The 14,174-nt window shown below is 44.5% G+C and overlaps 1 protein-coding gene across 1 annotated transcript; it reads left to right on the plus strand.

The window, feature by feature from the left end:
- The first annotated feature begins 11,332 nt into the window (after window positions 1–11,332).
- Window positions 11,333–13,645, plus strand: LOC136426828 (uncharacterized). Its single transcript, XM_066415549.1, has 3 exons — window positions 11,333–11,486; window positions 11,914–12,093; window positions 12,459–13,645. The coding sequence occupies exons 1-3, from the start codon at window positions 11,390–11,392 to the stop codon at window positions 13,643–13,645; spliced, it is 1,464 nt and encodes a 487-aa protein (XP_066271646.1). The 5' UTR covers window positions 11,333–11,389.
- The last annotated feature ends 529 nt before the right edge of the window (window positions 13,646–14,174 follow it).

The following is a 14,174-nucleotide window of genomic DNA, read 5'->3' on the forward strand; positions in this document are numbered from 1 at the left end:
TAGTACCGATCTCTCCCCTGCCCTTAGTACTGAAGTTCTCTCCCCTGCCCTTAGTACTGAAGTTCTCCCCCCTGACCTTAGTACTGAAGTTCCCTCCATTGCCCTTTGTACTGAAGTTCCCTCCACTGCCCTTAGTGCTGAAGTTCCCTCCACTACCCTTTGTACTGAAGTTCCCTTCACTGCCATTTGCACTACAGTTCTCTCCCCTCCCCTGTCCTAAGTACTGTAGTTCTATCCTCTGCCATTTGTACTGAAGTTCTCTCCCCTGTCCTTAGTACTGAAGTCCCTTCCCCTGCCCTTAGTACTGAAGTTCCCTCCACTGTCCTTTGTACTGAAGTTCCTTTCCGCTGCCCTTAGTATTCCGGTTCGGAATTGTTTTGACCTAGCTAAAGAGTGCGTGAAGATAAGACGAAAATCCAAGGTTTTCTCGTTAGTTTTGGCTCCCGATTTTTTTGGCTATCGCTATAGCAGTGTGTAATCTTTTAATATTCCTGAAAGACCCGATCTTCGTAGCGTTTTACGGTTTCGGAGTTTTGGTCGTCCGCGAAGACTTCCTGGTATTAACAAGTATTAGTGCGCGATGAAGGTAACGCGGCTTTGTCGCCTGATTACCCCAATCGTGCGTTCTATGTGCGTTTTGCATGGTTTCGCACCATCGGTGATTGCGGAAAACGTATCCTCACGATTTTTTTTTCATTTTTCCTAATTGCACAGACAGAATGATGACCTTTATTCCCATCTTAGTCATTATCCTAGGATACTTTTATTTTCCTTCTAGCGGCCTTAGAAGAATGCCCTAAAAATAGCAGTTTTGGCGATGAAAATTGCTTAAAATAACGTTTTTTTTACCAAAAATGACGTTTCCAAAGAAAATATCAAATTCGTCTGTCGTTCAAAGACAAGGCACCCCTATCCATCGGAAACATTGAATTGGCCAAAAAAGGATTTTTGTCGGCCCCGAATTAAAAAAAAAACTCCGAACAGAGACCTTAGTACTAAAGTTCCCTCCCCTGTCCTTAGTACTGAAGTTCCCTCCACTGCCCTTTGTACTGAAGTTCCCTCCCCTGCCCTTTGCACTTCAGTTCTCTCCCCTCCCCTGTCCTAAGTACTGTAGTTCTATCCTTTGCCATTTGTACTGAAGTTCTCTCCCCTGTCTTTAGTACTGAAGTCCCTTTCCCTGCCCTTAGTACTGAAGTTCCCTCCACTGCCCTTTGTACCGAAGTTCCCTCCACTGCCCTTTGTACTGAAGTTCCCTCCACTGCCCTTTGTACTGAAGTTCTCTCCCCTGGCATTATTTTCCATTTACCCTTTGATGTTGACGTTTTCAATCCTAGATGCTATTTCAAAGGGCTAGCCCCCGACAAAGGCAATATAGGACGTTGACTCGAGATTTTGAACTAAACTACGCACAAAAAGTTTGGAAACTTAACTTTAGTGGATCGTATATCCGTTGTTTCTTGATCAATTTCAATGCATTATATATTGATGGAAAGCTTGACATGTGTAATTTCCTTTCCTATGATACCAAAGTCATGATAATTGCAATCTCATGAAGCGAGCGCCAGGCCTGCTTACGTGAGTGGGTTGTAGAAGAAAAGTGCCCAAATTTCCATGCTGGTGTCAATTAACACTCAGCGCAGGGTGGTGGTGTCGTCCACATCGGGAATGGAACAGTGTGTGGAGGAATGTTATGTTCACAGCTACAGATAAGTGAAGGTTTATTTCGACTGTTGGATGGGTTAATGAAACTGTGAGGCCAGTGAGGAGAACCCTATGCTGACTGTTGCACAGATAGACTGACTGTTTGTTTGTTTGTTTGTTTGTTTGTTTGTTTGTTTGTTTGTCATAGTGTGGGGCAGTACAACGTTAACTGCCAGAAGAAAAACCAGGCTAATCATCCTAAGCAACCTCGATGTGTTAAGATATAGAGACATCTTTCTCCATCCAGTCACATTTCCTAGATCCTTACCTCTGCAATATGAGACTGGGTGCCATTTTGCACGTTCATACAGAATGAGAGCCATTTTTTAGACCACCTCCAGTAGGCAGGAATACGGAGGATAGAATGGCCCTCCTGCAGCCCAGATCTCAACACAATTGAACGCAGTCTCGGACTCACTGATCAGCTTGGGCGAAATGTGCATGCAAGAATGATCAACAGAACAACACGGGTCGACCGGTGACGACTCCTTGTGGAAGAATAGCCAGGGACCCTGTAACAAAACTGGTGACAATTATGAGGAGGATGTGCCGGGCTGTGGTGACAGTGCATGGCGTGTGTACTCAGTATTAAGCCACCTTCATCATAACTGAGGCTCCTTTGCGCATTGTTTTTTTGGTTTGGATAAAGACTAACCTTGGATTTCATATTAACGTGTTTTGTTGATTCAAGTTTCATGTTACCCTCCTACTCAAGCCATGTGATACTAACAGAAGAAAAAATACTGAATTGAGCGTTTGACATTAGTAGGGTATTTGGGCACTTTTTGTATGTGACCCGCTCGCATAACCAGGTCTGGTGTTCGTTCCATTAATTTGATAATTGGTTTGGTATCATAGGAAAGGAAATCACATAAGCTTTCCAATGTTAGGCCACAGCAAGTAATTTTTATGGATGACATCAGCGCGCTCATTAATTTTCGCCTGATTTCGAAATAAAAAACAAGAAATTTCATTGCCCTCCGACGGTGGTCAACATGCCAAAAATGGGCAAATATGTCGTAAACGTTGACAGTCTAAGGTGTTTCATTGCATATGAATATCCAGTGTGGTTCCTGCCCATGATGGTATAATAACAAGCCGTTTTCTGCATTTGTTCTAGCAAGGATATTATACAAATAATGGGGGGGGGTCTAGTTAATTGAGCTGTATACACAAGGTGTTTCATCACATATAAATACCCAGTGTAGTTGCTTCAGATGATGGTACAACAAGCTCTTTTTTGCATTTGTTGTAGTTAGTCTATTGAGTGGATACACATCTACAAGGACATGTTTACTGTTGAAGCAAGGAGGTTTTATATTTTATATGAAACCTCATTGGTTGAATACAGCAATAAAAGACCTGTTTGTCACCATATCATATTTCGTGGCCTCTATTCTTGTTTACCAAGATTTATGATCTCAAAATTTGAAAATATAGGAATCTTGTTTTTTTTGCCCGCCTTGTTTTTTTTTCGCCCTATCTCATTGATTTTGGAGTCTGCGGAGGATGTCATCCATAAAATTTACTTGCTGTAGCCTTACATAAATCCTTGAAATTGATCAAGAAACAACGGAGATATGATCGACCAAAGTTAAGTTTCCAAACTTTTTGTGCGTAGTTTAGTCTGCATATTCGCAACCGTTTCCACAGTATCAATAGTTTATGTATTATCGTCAATTACGGTACAGGATCTACAGTGAGAGGTCAGGGTCCGTGTGTGCATGTATAAAATGCGAATGTGGGAGGGTATTCTCGAACAAGTAGTATATGATGTAACGTTAGCGTTTCACACACTAAATATCAAATGGAAAGCCATTTTAGCACGCCTTCTTGATCTTATGATAACAAGATCATAAGTGACAAACCATGTAGACATGTGGAATTACATGAACATCTTTATCGAGGACGAAAAACGGTCAAAAGCTAGTGAAGTTAGCGCATGCGCGGTTATGAATAAAAGAGTCAGCATTCCATTCAGCGACTATGACGTCACAAAACTTTAGAGCAACCGTTGTCAATTTGTTGATGTGCACGTTTTGCATCAGCTCCGACAAATCTATGCTCTATTCTGCCTTATACCAGGCGTTTGTAATACATTTTGCGCAACAAAATTCTCGACCAAGTAAAGAAACCTAAAGTGCGTTATATTTGCCCAAAGCGTACTTGTACGTAACGTAAAAATGCCTTTCAGAGGAACCGGGTTCATTCAGCCCTTACCGATGGCGCTGTTGACGGCGGCCACAGTGGCAACAATGCTTTGGATAGTATTCACCGACGGTAAGTTGACCTCGCTAGCTGCAGCATTTTATCTATACACGATATTCTGATTTTCGTGAAAGTCTCTTCTTTCCCTGTAACTTGTGTCAGGCTCGGTAGCATATCAGGACGATCTCAATCTTCACGATACAAAACCTTTCCTTTGGCCTTTAGATTGAGGGGAAGTTTATATAATCACAGACTAACGAGATCTTTGAGAGCTAGAAGCTGGCTGCTTACGTTCCTGCAGTTCTAAACATTTCTCCCTTGGAGCAAGAAAATATATCAGCTAATTGACGTTTTTTTCCACATGTTTGACACAGATAAGAAGAAGGCAAAGAAGACGAAAGATGCCTCCCGCCCACGAAGTCCAAGAACCATGATGTTCCCCAAAGTTTCGTTTCGCGACTTCGCCAACGATTCCAAGGTGCACTGTGAGGAGGAGGACTTTGAGGTCATCGTGTTGGAGAAGTGGGTGGACAAATACGACGGACCCTCATCGGGTAAGTCAGTACAAGAAATACATGTACAGACTCAAAGATTTAGTTTTAGATTGGGTAAATGTTAGTAAACACGATATGGGGGGCATGGTTTTTGTCGTAGTCCGTGCTTTTCGTTGCAAAGTCGTGCGTTCTAGAACAATGTTTTCTGGTTGTACATTACTTGAAATCGTTACGTATACGGAGAGAAATCGTGTTGCATACATTTCGTAACACTACTACGTCACTTTTAATGTGTTTTTTTTAAGTGAGAAGAGATAGCCTTGTCGTTAAAGACTGTTTTTGCTTTCGTAGAGAACATCTTAACGTATAACGCCGATCATGTATTCTACTCGTGGTCTGACCAAGCAAACCTGGTCTGTTTCAGCCTACTGTCGCTTCCCGACGGAAAGCCTTGTCCGGACCACGGTAGCCGAGTCCTACCGCCCCGCGGCCCGGCAGCACCGCCCCGACCAGCCTGTCCGCCGTCCTCCCGTCAAGTTTGACCCCGTCGCCGTCAGAAGCTCGATCTTCGGAGATGCTGGCTTCTTCGCCTCCACCCAGGCAATGGGCGACTTCTACACAGAGAAACCTGCCACGATCGTGCATCGCGCAGATTCGGCAGAGTTTCTGAAGCGTACTAAAGGTGAAGCCGGCGACAACTCACGCCATTCCGAGGAGGATGAATACGTCGACGCCCCAGGACTGCCCTTGCTACTGTTCCACGATGCGCGGGGAGTACCAATGTCGCTAGGGGGAGACACCTTCTATGATGGTGAGGATAACGAGCTCTACGACTCCGAAGGGCTGTCCTTGGAGAAGCTAGAAGAAATTTTGGAGTGGCTGGACGAAGACGATGACCACCCCTTCTTCGACGCGCTGGATGTGCCTCAGTCCTCGTTCCAGGAACAACAGCTCGGTCCTGTCCAGGAGTTGCAGCGACCACACGTCCTGCTGATGGCGGTCCTGATATCTATGCTGAATGAGTACAGCGTCTCCGCGTGCAGCTTTGTCAATCTGCTGCTTTTCAATTTGGGACAGTCGCTAGGAGGCGCTAGGAAGAAGGTGGTGTCAGCTCTGGAGTACTGCAGGTTTCAGTACAGCTTCGCCATCTCCCGCGGCTCCATTCCGATGTACCGTCTGCTAGAGTCGCTAGAAGGCGCTCTGAGGAGTGTAGTTTCATCTCACCGGTACAGAAGCCTCCATCCAGCTTGTTGCCAGCAGGATCACACAGATGCTGAAACGTCCATTCCGGCGCTAAGCACAAACATGTCACCCGTGAACTGATGCTTCATTGTGTCTTCTACATTTGTATCTAGATGTCGGGTTTTCCGTAAGGTTTCTGGTTTTGTTTATGTACAACATGTAGGGTGTACAAAAAGTGAGAAAAAACTTTGGTTGAACGTTATTGCCAAAGATAAAAAAAATCCATTGTCCATTCCACTGCTAGAAACGAACCAGTTTCCCGATAGGACTGATGCCAGCGAGTATCTTCGGGACTGTGTCAGTGTTTCTACAGCCATCAGGACTGGAATACTAATATGATTCTCTTACAGGGTGAGAAAAGTTTTTTAAAAACTTTGGCAGAAAGGCAGTTTTAAGTCAAATCCGATGAAATAAAAATTATAAAGATGATAGAAAATAATGGAACCCGCCTTGGGGTCCTATCTGAAAAACTTCAGGGCAATGTAATAGATCATAGGGCATTTACACAATGATGTAGTCAACATGTGCAACATTCAACTTGGCTTACTACAACAAGTTTACTTCAAAATGTGTGCCACATGTATGCTGAATTCGGAATATACAGGCATAAAGTTGTAAAATAATTCATAAAACAAGAACAATGTCAATGTACATGTACATGTATTTCTGGAGTTTGGAATGTGTTTGAATACTTAATGGGGATTGTACTACATGTATATAGGGTCCATTACATAATGTTGTATATATTTCAGTGACAAGTTTTCCAAGTCTTACTGTATTTTACTGTTACTACTGTACAGTTGAGGAATTGTCAATGTAACGTATTATTGCTGGGCATCTGTACATTCATTTGCATTACATGTTCAATGAAGATCCTTAACCAATACTGTTACTTATGCACAGTAGGGGGATAGTGGGCAAAGTATCATTTTACACTAATGTGTGCTTGAATTGTTTCATTAAAGAGCTACTATTGTTGATGAACCATTTTGTCTTTGTACAGTTCTTTTGGATCACAACATAGAAACTTGTCCACGTCTGCTATTCACTGGAAGAATAGCACTTAACTATCGGTCCATTGTTCAGGAATGAGCACAATCCCTATCTATTGTATGAAGTTAACATTGTGTATCTATCTACTTAACAAATTCAAATGTACTGGGATTATATTTCACAATAGCAGGTTCTCTCCCCTGCCCTAAGTGCTGAAGTTCTCTCCCCTGCCCTTAATGTTGAAGTTCGCTCCCCTGCCCTTAGTACGGAAGTTCTCTCCCCTGTCCTTAGTACTGAAGTCCCGTCCCCTACCCTTAGTACTGAACTTCTATCCCCTGCCAGTAGTACTGACGTTCTCTCCCCTGCCCATAGTACTTAAGTTCTCTCAGCTGCCTTTAGTACTCAAATTCTATCCCCTGCCCCTAGTACTGAAGTTCATTTCCCTGCCCTTACTATGGAAGTTCTCTCCCCTGTCCTTAGTACTGAAGCTCTCTCCCCTATCCTTAGTATGGAAGTTCTCTCCTCTGTCCTTAGTACTGAGGTTCTCTCACCTGTCTTTAGTATGGACGTTCTATCCTCTGTCCTTAGTACTGAAGTTCTCTCACCTGTCCTTAGTACTGAAGTTCTCTCCCCTGCCCTTAGTCCTAAAGTTATCTCCCTGCCCTTAGTACTAAAGTTCTCTTCCCTGCCCTCAGTACTGAAGTTCCTTTCCCTGCCCTTAGTACTGAAGTTCTCTTCCCTGTTCTCAGTACTGAAGTTCCTCTCCCTGCTCTTAGTACTGGAGTTCCTTTCCCTGCCCTTAGTACTGAAGTTCTCTTCCCTGCCTTCAGAACTGAAATTCTCTCCCCTGTCCTTAGTATTGAAGTTCTCTCCCCTGCCCTTAGAACTGAAGTTCTCTCCCTGCTCTTAGTACTGAAGTTCTCTCCCCTGCCCTTAGTATTGAAGTTCTATCCCCTGCCCTTAGAACTGAAGTTCTCTCCCTGTCCTTAGTACTGAAGTTCTCTCCCCTGCCCTTTGTACTGACGTTCCCTTCCCTGCACTTAGTACCGATTCTCTCCCTACTCTTAGTACTGAAGTTCTCTCCCCTGCCCTTAGTACTGAAGTTCTATCCCCTGCCCTTAGAACTGAAGTTCTCTCCCTGTCCTTAGTACTGAAGTTCTCTCCCCTGCCCTTTGTACTGACGTTCCCTTCCCTGTACTTAGTACCGATCTCTCCCCTGCCCTTAGTACTGAAGCTCTCTCCCCTGCCCTTAGTTCTCAAGTTCTCTCCCTGCTCTTAGTACTGAAGTTCTCTCCCCTGCCCTTAGTACTGAAGTTCTATCCCCTGCCCTTAGAACTGAAGTTCTCTCCCTGCCCTTAATTAGTACTGAAGTTCTCTCCCCTGCCCTTTGTACTGACGTTCCCTTCCCTGCGCTTAGTACCGATCTCTCCCCTGCCCTTAGTACTGAAGTTCTCTCCCCTGCCCTTAGTACTGAAGTTCTCTCCCCTGCCCTTAGTACTGAAGTTCCCTCCACTGCCCTTTGTACTGAAGTTCCCTCCACTGCCCTTAGTGCTGAAGTTCCCTCCACTACCCTTTGTACTGAAGTTCCCTTCACTGCCATTTGCACTACAGTTCTCTCCCCTCCCCTGTCCTAAGTACTGTAGTTCTATCCTCTGCCATTTGTACTGAAGTTCTCTCCCCTGTCCTTAGTACTGAAGTCCCTTCCCCTGCCCTTAGTACTGAAGTTCCCTCCACTGTCCTTTGTACTGAAGTTCCTTTCCGCTGCCCTTAGTATTCCGGTTCGGAATTGTTTTGACCTAGCTAAAGAGTGCGTGAAGATAAGACGAAAATCCAAGGTTTTCTCGTTAGTTTTGGCTCCCGATTTTTTTGGCTATCGCTATAGCAGTGTGTAATCTTTTAATATTCCTGAAAGACCCGATCTTCGTAGCGTTTTACGGTTTCGGAGTTTTGGTCGTCCGTGAAGACTTCCTGGTATTAACAAGTATTAGTGCGCGATGAAGGTAACGCGGCTTTGTCGCCTGATTACCCCAATCGTGCGTTCTATGTGCGTTTTGCATGGTTTCGCACCATCGGTGATTGCGGAAAATGTATCCTCACGATTTTTTTTTCATTTTTCCTAATTGCACAGACAGAATGATGACCTTTATTCCCATATTAGTCATTATCCTAGGATACTTTTATTTTCCTTCTAGCGGCCTTAGAAGAATGCCCTAAAAATAGCAGTTTTGGCGATGAAAATTGCTTAAAATAACGTTTTTTTTACCAAAAATGACGTTTCCAAAGAAAATATCAAATTCGTCTGTCGTTCAAAGACAAGGCACCCCTATCCATCGGAAACATTGAATTGGCCAAAAAAGGATTTTTGTCGGCCCCGAATTTTAAAAAAAAACTCCGAACAGAGACCTTAGTTCTAAAGATCCCTCCACTGTCCTTTGTACTGAAGTTCCCTCCACTGCCCTTTGTACTGAAGTTCCCTCCACTGCCCTTAGTGCTGAAGTTCCCTCCACTACCCTTTGTACTGAAGTTCCCTCCCCTGTCCTTAGTACTGAAGTTCCCTCCACTGCCCTTTGTACTGAAGTTCCCTCCCCTGCCCTTTGCACTACAGTTCTCTCCCCTCCCCTGTCCTAAGTACTGTAGTTCTATCCTCTGCCATTTGTACTGAAGTTCTCTCCCCTGTCTTTAGTACTGAAGTCCCTTTCCCTGCCCTTAGTACTGAAGTTCCCTCCACTGCCCTTTGTACCGAATTTCCCTCCACTGCCCTTTGTACTGAATTTCCCTCCACTGCCCTTTGTAATGAAGTTCTCTCCCCTGGCATTATTTTCCATTTACCCTTTGATGTTGACGTTTTCAATCCTAGATGCTATTTCAAAGGGCTAGCCCCCGACAAAGGCAATATAGGACGTTGACTCGAGATTTTGAACTAAACTACGCACAAAAAGTTTGGAAACTTAACTTTAGTGGATCGTATATCCGTTGTTTCTTGATCAATTTCAATGCATTATATATTGATGGAAAGCTTGACATGTGTAATTTCCTTTCCTATGATACCAAAGTCATGATAATTGCAATCTCATGAAGCGAGCGCCAGGCCTGCTTACGTGAGTGGGTTGTAGAAGAAAAGTGCCCAAATGTCCATGCTGGTGTCAATTAACACTCAGCGCAGGGTGGTGGTGTCGTCCACATCGGGAATGGAACAGTCTGTGGAGGAATGTTATGTTCACAGCTACAGATAAGTGAAGGTTTATTTCGACTGTTGGATGGGTTAATGAAACTGTGAGGCCAGTGAGGAGAAACCTATGCTGACTGTTGCACAGATAGACTGACTGTTTGTTTGTTTGTTTGTTTGTTTGTTTGTTTGTTTGTCATAGTGTGGGACAGTACAACGTTAACTGCCAGAAGAAAAACCAGGCTAATCATCCTAAGCAACCTCGATGTGTTAAGATATAGAGACATCTTTCTCCATCCAGTCACATTTCCTAGATCCTTACCTCTGCAATATGAGACTGGGTGCCATGTTGCACGTTCATACAGAATGAGAGCCATTTTTTAGACCACCTCCAGTAGGCAGGAATACAGAGGATAGAAGGGCCCTCATGCAGCCCAGATCTCAACACAATTGAACGCAGTCTCGGACTCACTGATCAGCTCGGGCGAGATGTGCATGCAAGAATGATCAACAGAACAACACGGGTCGACCGGTGACAACTCCTTGTGGAAGAATAGCCAGGGACCCTGTAACAAAACTGGTGACAATTATGAGGAGGATGTACCGGGCTGTGGTGACAGTGCATGGCGTGTGTACTCAGTATTAAGCCACCTTCATCATAACTGAGGCTCCTTTGCGCATTTTTTTGTTGGTTTTGGATAAAGACTAACCTTGGCTTTCATATTAATGTGTTTTGTTGATTCAAGTTTCATATTACCCTCCTACTCAAGCCATGTGATACTAACAGAAGAAAAAATACTGAATTGAGCGTTTGACATTAGTAGGGTAATTTGGGCACTTTTTTTATGTGACCCGCTCACATAACCAGGTCTGGTGTTCGTTCCATTAATTTCATAATTAGTTTGGTATCATAGGAAAGGAAATCACATAAGCTTTCCAATGTTACATAAATCATTGAAATTGATCAAGAAACAACGGAGATATGATCGACCAAAGTTAAGTTTCCAAACTTTTTGTGCGTAGTTTAGTATGCATATTCGCAACCGTTTCCACAGTATCAATAGTTAATGTATTATCGTCAATTACGGTACAGGATCTACAGTGAGAGGTCAGGGTCTGTGTGTGCATGTATAAAATGCGAATGTGGGAGGGTATTCTCGAACAACTAGTATATGATGTAACGTTAGTGTTTCACACACTAAACATCAAATGGAAAGCCATTTTAGCACGCCTTCTTGATCTTATGATAACAAGACCATAAGTGACAAACCATGTAGACATGTGGAATTACATGTACATCTTTATCGAGGACAAAAAACTGTCAAAAGCTAACGAAGTTAGCGCATGCGCGGTTATGAATCAAAGAGTCAGCATTCCATCCAGCGACTATGACGTCATAAAACTTTAGAGCAACTGTTGTCGTTTTGTTGATGTGCACGTTTTGCCTCAGCTCCGACAAATCTCTGCTCTATTTTGCCTTATAACAGGCGTTTGTGATACATTTTGCGCGACAAAATTCTGGACCAAGTCAAGAAAGTTTAAGTGTATTTCATTTTCCCAAATCGTACTTGTACGTAACGTAAAAATGCCTTTCAGAGGAACCGGGTTCATTCAGCCCTTACCGATGGCGCTGTTGACGGCGGTCACAGTGGCCACAATGCTGTGGATAGTATTCACCGACGGTAGGTTGGCCTCGCTAGCTGCAGTATTTTATCTATACACGATATTCTGATTTTCGTGAAAGTCTCTTCTTTCCCTGTAACTTGTGTCAGGCTCGGTAGCATATCAGGACGATCTCAATCTTCACGATACAAAACCTTTCCTTTGGCCTTTAGATTGAGGGGGGGCGTCTGGTGTAGTGGTCTGCACTTCTGTCTCTGTCTTCTGGCTATAAAACGGAGATGGGCACCGCCCTATACATCAATAATGGTGTGGGAGGATTTTAACTAACTATAACTTAGATTGAGGGGAAGTTTATACAATCACAGACTAACGACAACTTTGAGAGCTAGAAGCTGGCTGCTTACGTTCCTGCAGTTTGAAACATTTCTCCCTTGGAGCAAGAAAAGATATCAGCTAATTGACGTTTTTTCCACATGTTTGACACAGATAAGAAGAAGGCAAAGAAGACGAAAGATGTCTCCCGCCCACGAAGTCCAAGAACCATGATGTTCCCCAAAGTTTCGTTTCGCGACTTCGCCAACGATTCCAAGGTGTACTGTGAGGAGGAGGACTTTGAGGTCATCGTGTTGGAGAAGTGGGTGGACAAATACGACGGACCCTCATCGGGTAAGTCAGTACAAGAAATACAGACTCAAAGATTTAGTTTTAGATTGGGTAAATGTTAGTAAACACGATATGGGGGGCATGGTTTTTGTCGTAGTCCATGCCTTTCGTTGCAAAGTCGTGCGTTCTAGAACAATGTTTTCTGGTTGTACATTACTTGAAATCGTTACGTACGGAGAGAAATCGTGTTGCATACATTTCGTAACACTACTACGTCACTCTTAACGTGTTTTTTTTTTAAGTGAGAAGAGATAGCCTTGTCGTTAAAGACTGTTTTTGCTTTCGCAGAGAACATCTTAACGTATAACGCCGATCATGAATACAGTATTCTACTCGTGGTCTGACCAAGCAAACCTGGTATGTTTCAGCCTACTCTCGCACACGCTTCCCGACGGAAAGCCATGACCGGCCCATGATAGCCGAGTCCTACAGCCCCGCGGCCCGGCAGCACCGCCCCGACCAGCCTGACCGCCGTCCTCCGATGAAGTTCGACCCCGTCGCCACCAGAAGCTCGATCTTCGGGGATGCTGGCTTCTTCGCCTCCACCCAGGCAATGGGCGACTTCTACAGAGAGAAACCTGCCACGATCGTGCATCGCGCAGATTCGGCAGAGTTTCTGAAGCGTACTAAAGGTGAAGCCGGCGACAACTCACGCCATTCCGAGGAGGAGGAATACGTCGACACCCCAGGACTGCCCTTGCCACTGTTCCACGATGCGCGGGGAGTACCAATGTCGCTAGGGGGAGACACCTTCTATGATGGTGAGGATACCCTAGAAGAGTCGATAGGAGGCTCTGTGAGGAGCGTAGTTTCATCTCACCGGTACAGGAGCCTCCAGCTTGTTGCCAGCAGGATCACACAGATGCTGAAGCGTCCATTCCTGTCGCGTCGCTCAGTCCTGCTGATGGCGATCCTGATATTTGTGCTGAATGATTACAGCGTCTCCGTGTCCAGCTTTGTCAGTCTGCTGCTGCTGATCAGTCTGGGACAGTCGCTAGGAGGCGCGAGGAAGAAGGTGGTGTCAGCTCTGGAGTTCTGCCGGTTTCAGTACAGCTTCGCCATCTCCCGCAGCTCCATCCTGATATACCGCCTGCTAGAGTCGATAGGAGGCGCTATGAGGAGCGTAGTTTCATCTCACCGGTACAGAAGCCTCCAGCTTGTTGCCAGCAGGATCACACAGATGCTGAAGCGTCCATTCCTGTCGCGTCGCTCAGTCCTGCTGATGGCGATCCTGATATTTGTGCTGAATGATTACAGCGTCTCCGTGTCCAGCTTTGTCAGTCTGCTGCTGCTGATCAGTCTGGGACAGTCGCTAGGAGGCGCGAGGAAGAAGGTGGTGTCAGCTCTGGAGTACTGCAGGTTTCAGTACAGCTTCGCCATCTCCCGCGGCTCCATTCCGATGTACCGTCTGCTAGAGTCGCTAGAAGGCGCTATGAGGAGTGTAGTTTCATCTCACCGGTACAGAAGCCTCCACCCAGCTTGTTGCCAGCAGGATAACACAGATGCTGAAACGTCCATTCCGGCGCTAAGCACAAACTTGTCACCCGTGAACTGATGCTTCATTGTGTCTTCTACATTTGTATCTAGATGTCGGGTTTTCCGTAAGGTTTCTGGTTTTGTTTATGTACAACATGTAGGGTGTACAAAAAGTGAGAAAAAACTTTGGTTGAACGTTATTGCCAAAGATAAAAAACATCCATTGTCCATTGCACCGCTAGAAACGACCCAGTTTCCCGATAGGACTGATGCCAACGTGTATCTTCGGGACTGTGTCAGTGTTTCTACAACCGCCAGGACTGGAATACTAATATGATTCTCTTACAGGGTAAGAAAAGTTGTTAAAAACTTTGGCAGAAAGGCAGCTTGAAGTCAAATCCGATGAAATAAAAATTATAAAGATGATAGAAAATAATGGAACCCGCCTTGGGGTCCTATCTGAAAAACTTCAGGGCAATGTAATAGATCATAGGGTATTTACACAATGATGTAGTCAACATGTGCAACATTCAACTTGGCTTACTACAACAGGTTTCCTTCAAAATATGTGCCTCATGTATGCTGAATTCGGAATATACAGGCATAAA

Source organism: Branchiostoma lanceolatum, chromosome 2 (assembly GCF_035083965.1).
Source record: "Branchiostoma lanceolatum isolate klBraLanc5 chromosome 2, klBraLanc5.hap2, whole genome shotgun sequence".
NCBI lineage: Eukaryota > Metazoa > Chordata > Leptocardii > Amphioxiformes > Branchiostomatidae > Branchiostoma > Branchiostoma lanceolatum.

Excerpts from the sequence above, each read along its gene's own strand:
- LOC136426828 (XM_066415549.1), top strand. The coding sequence starts at position 11,390 with ATGCCTTTCAGAGGAACCGGGTTCATTCAGCCCTTACCGATGGCGCTG. Across the intron at positions 11,487-11,913 it reads GTGGATAGTATTCACCGACG|ATAAGAAGAAGGCAAAGAAG; the intron begins GTAGGTTGGCCT and ends TGTTTGACACAG. Across the intron at positions 12,094-12,458 it reads ATACGACGGACCCTCATCGG|CCTACTCTCGCACACGCTTC; the intron begins GTAAGTCAGTAC and ends GGTATGTTTCAG.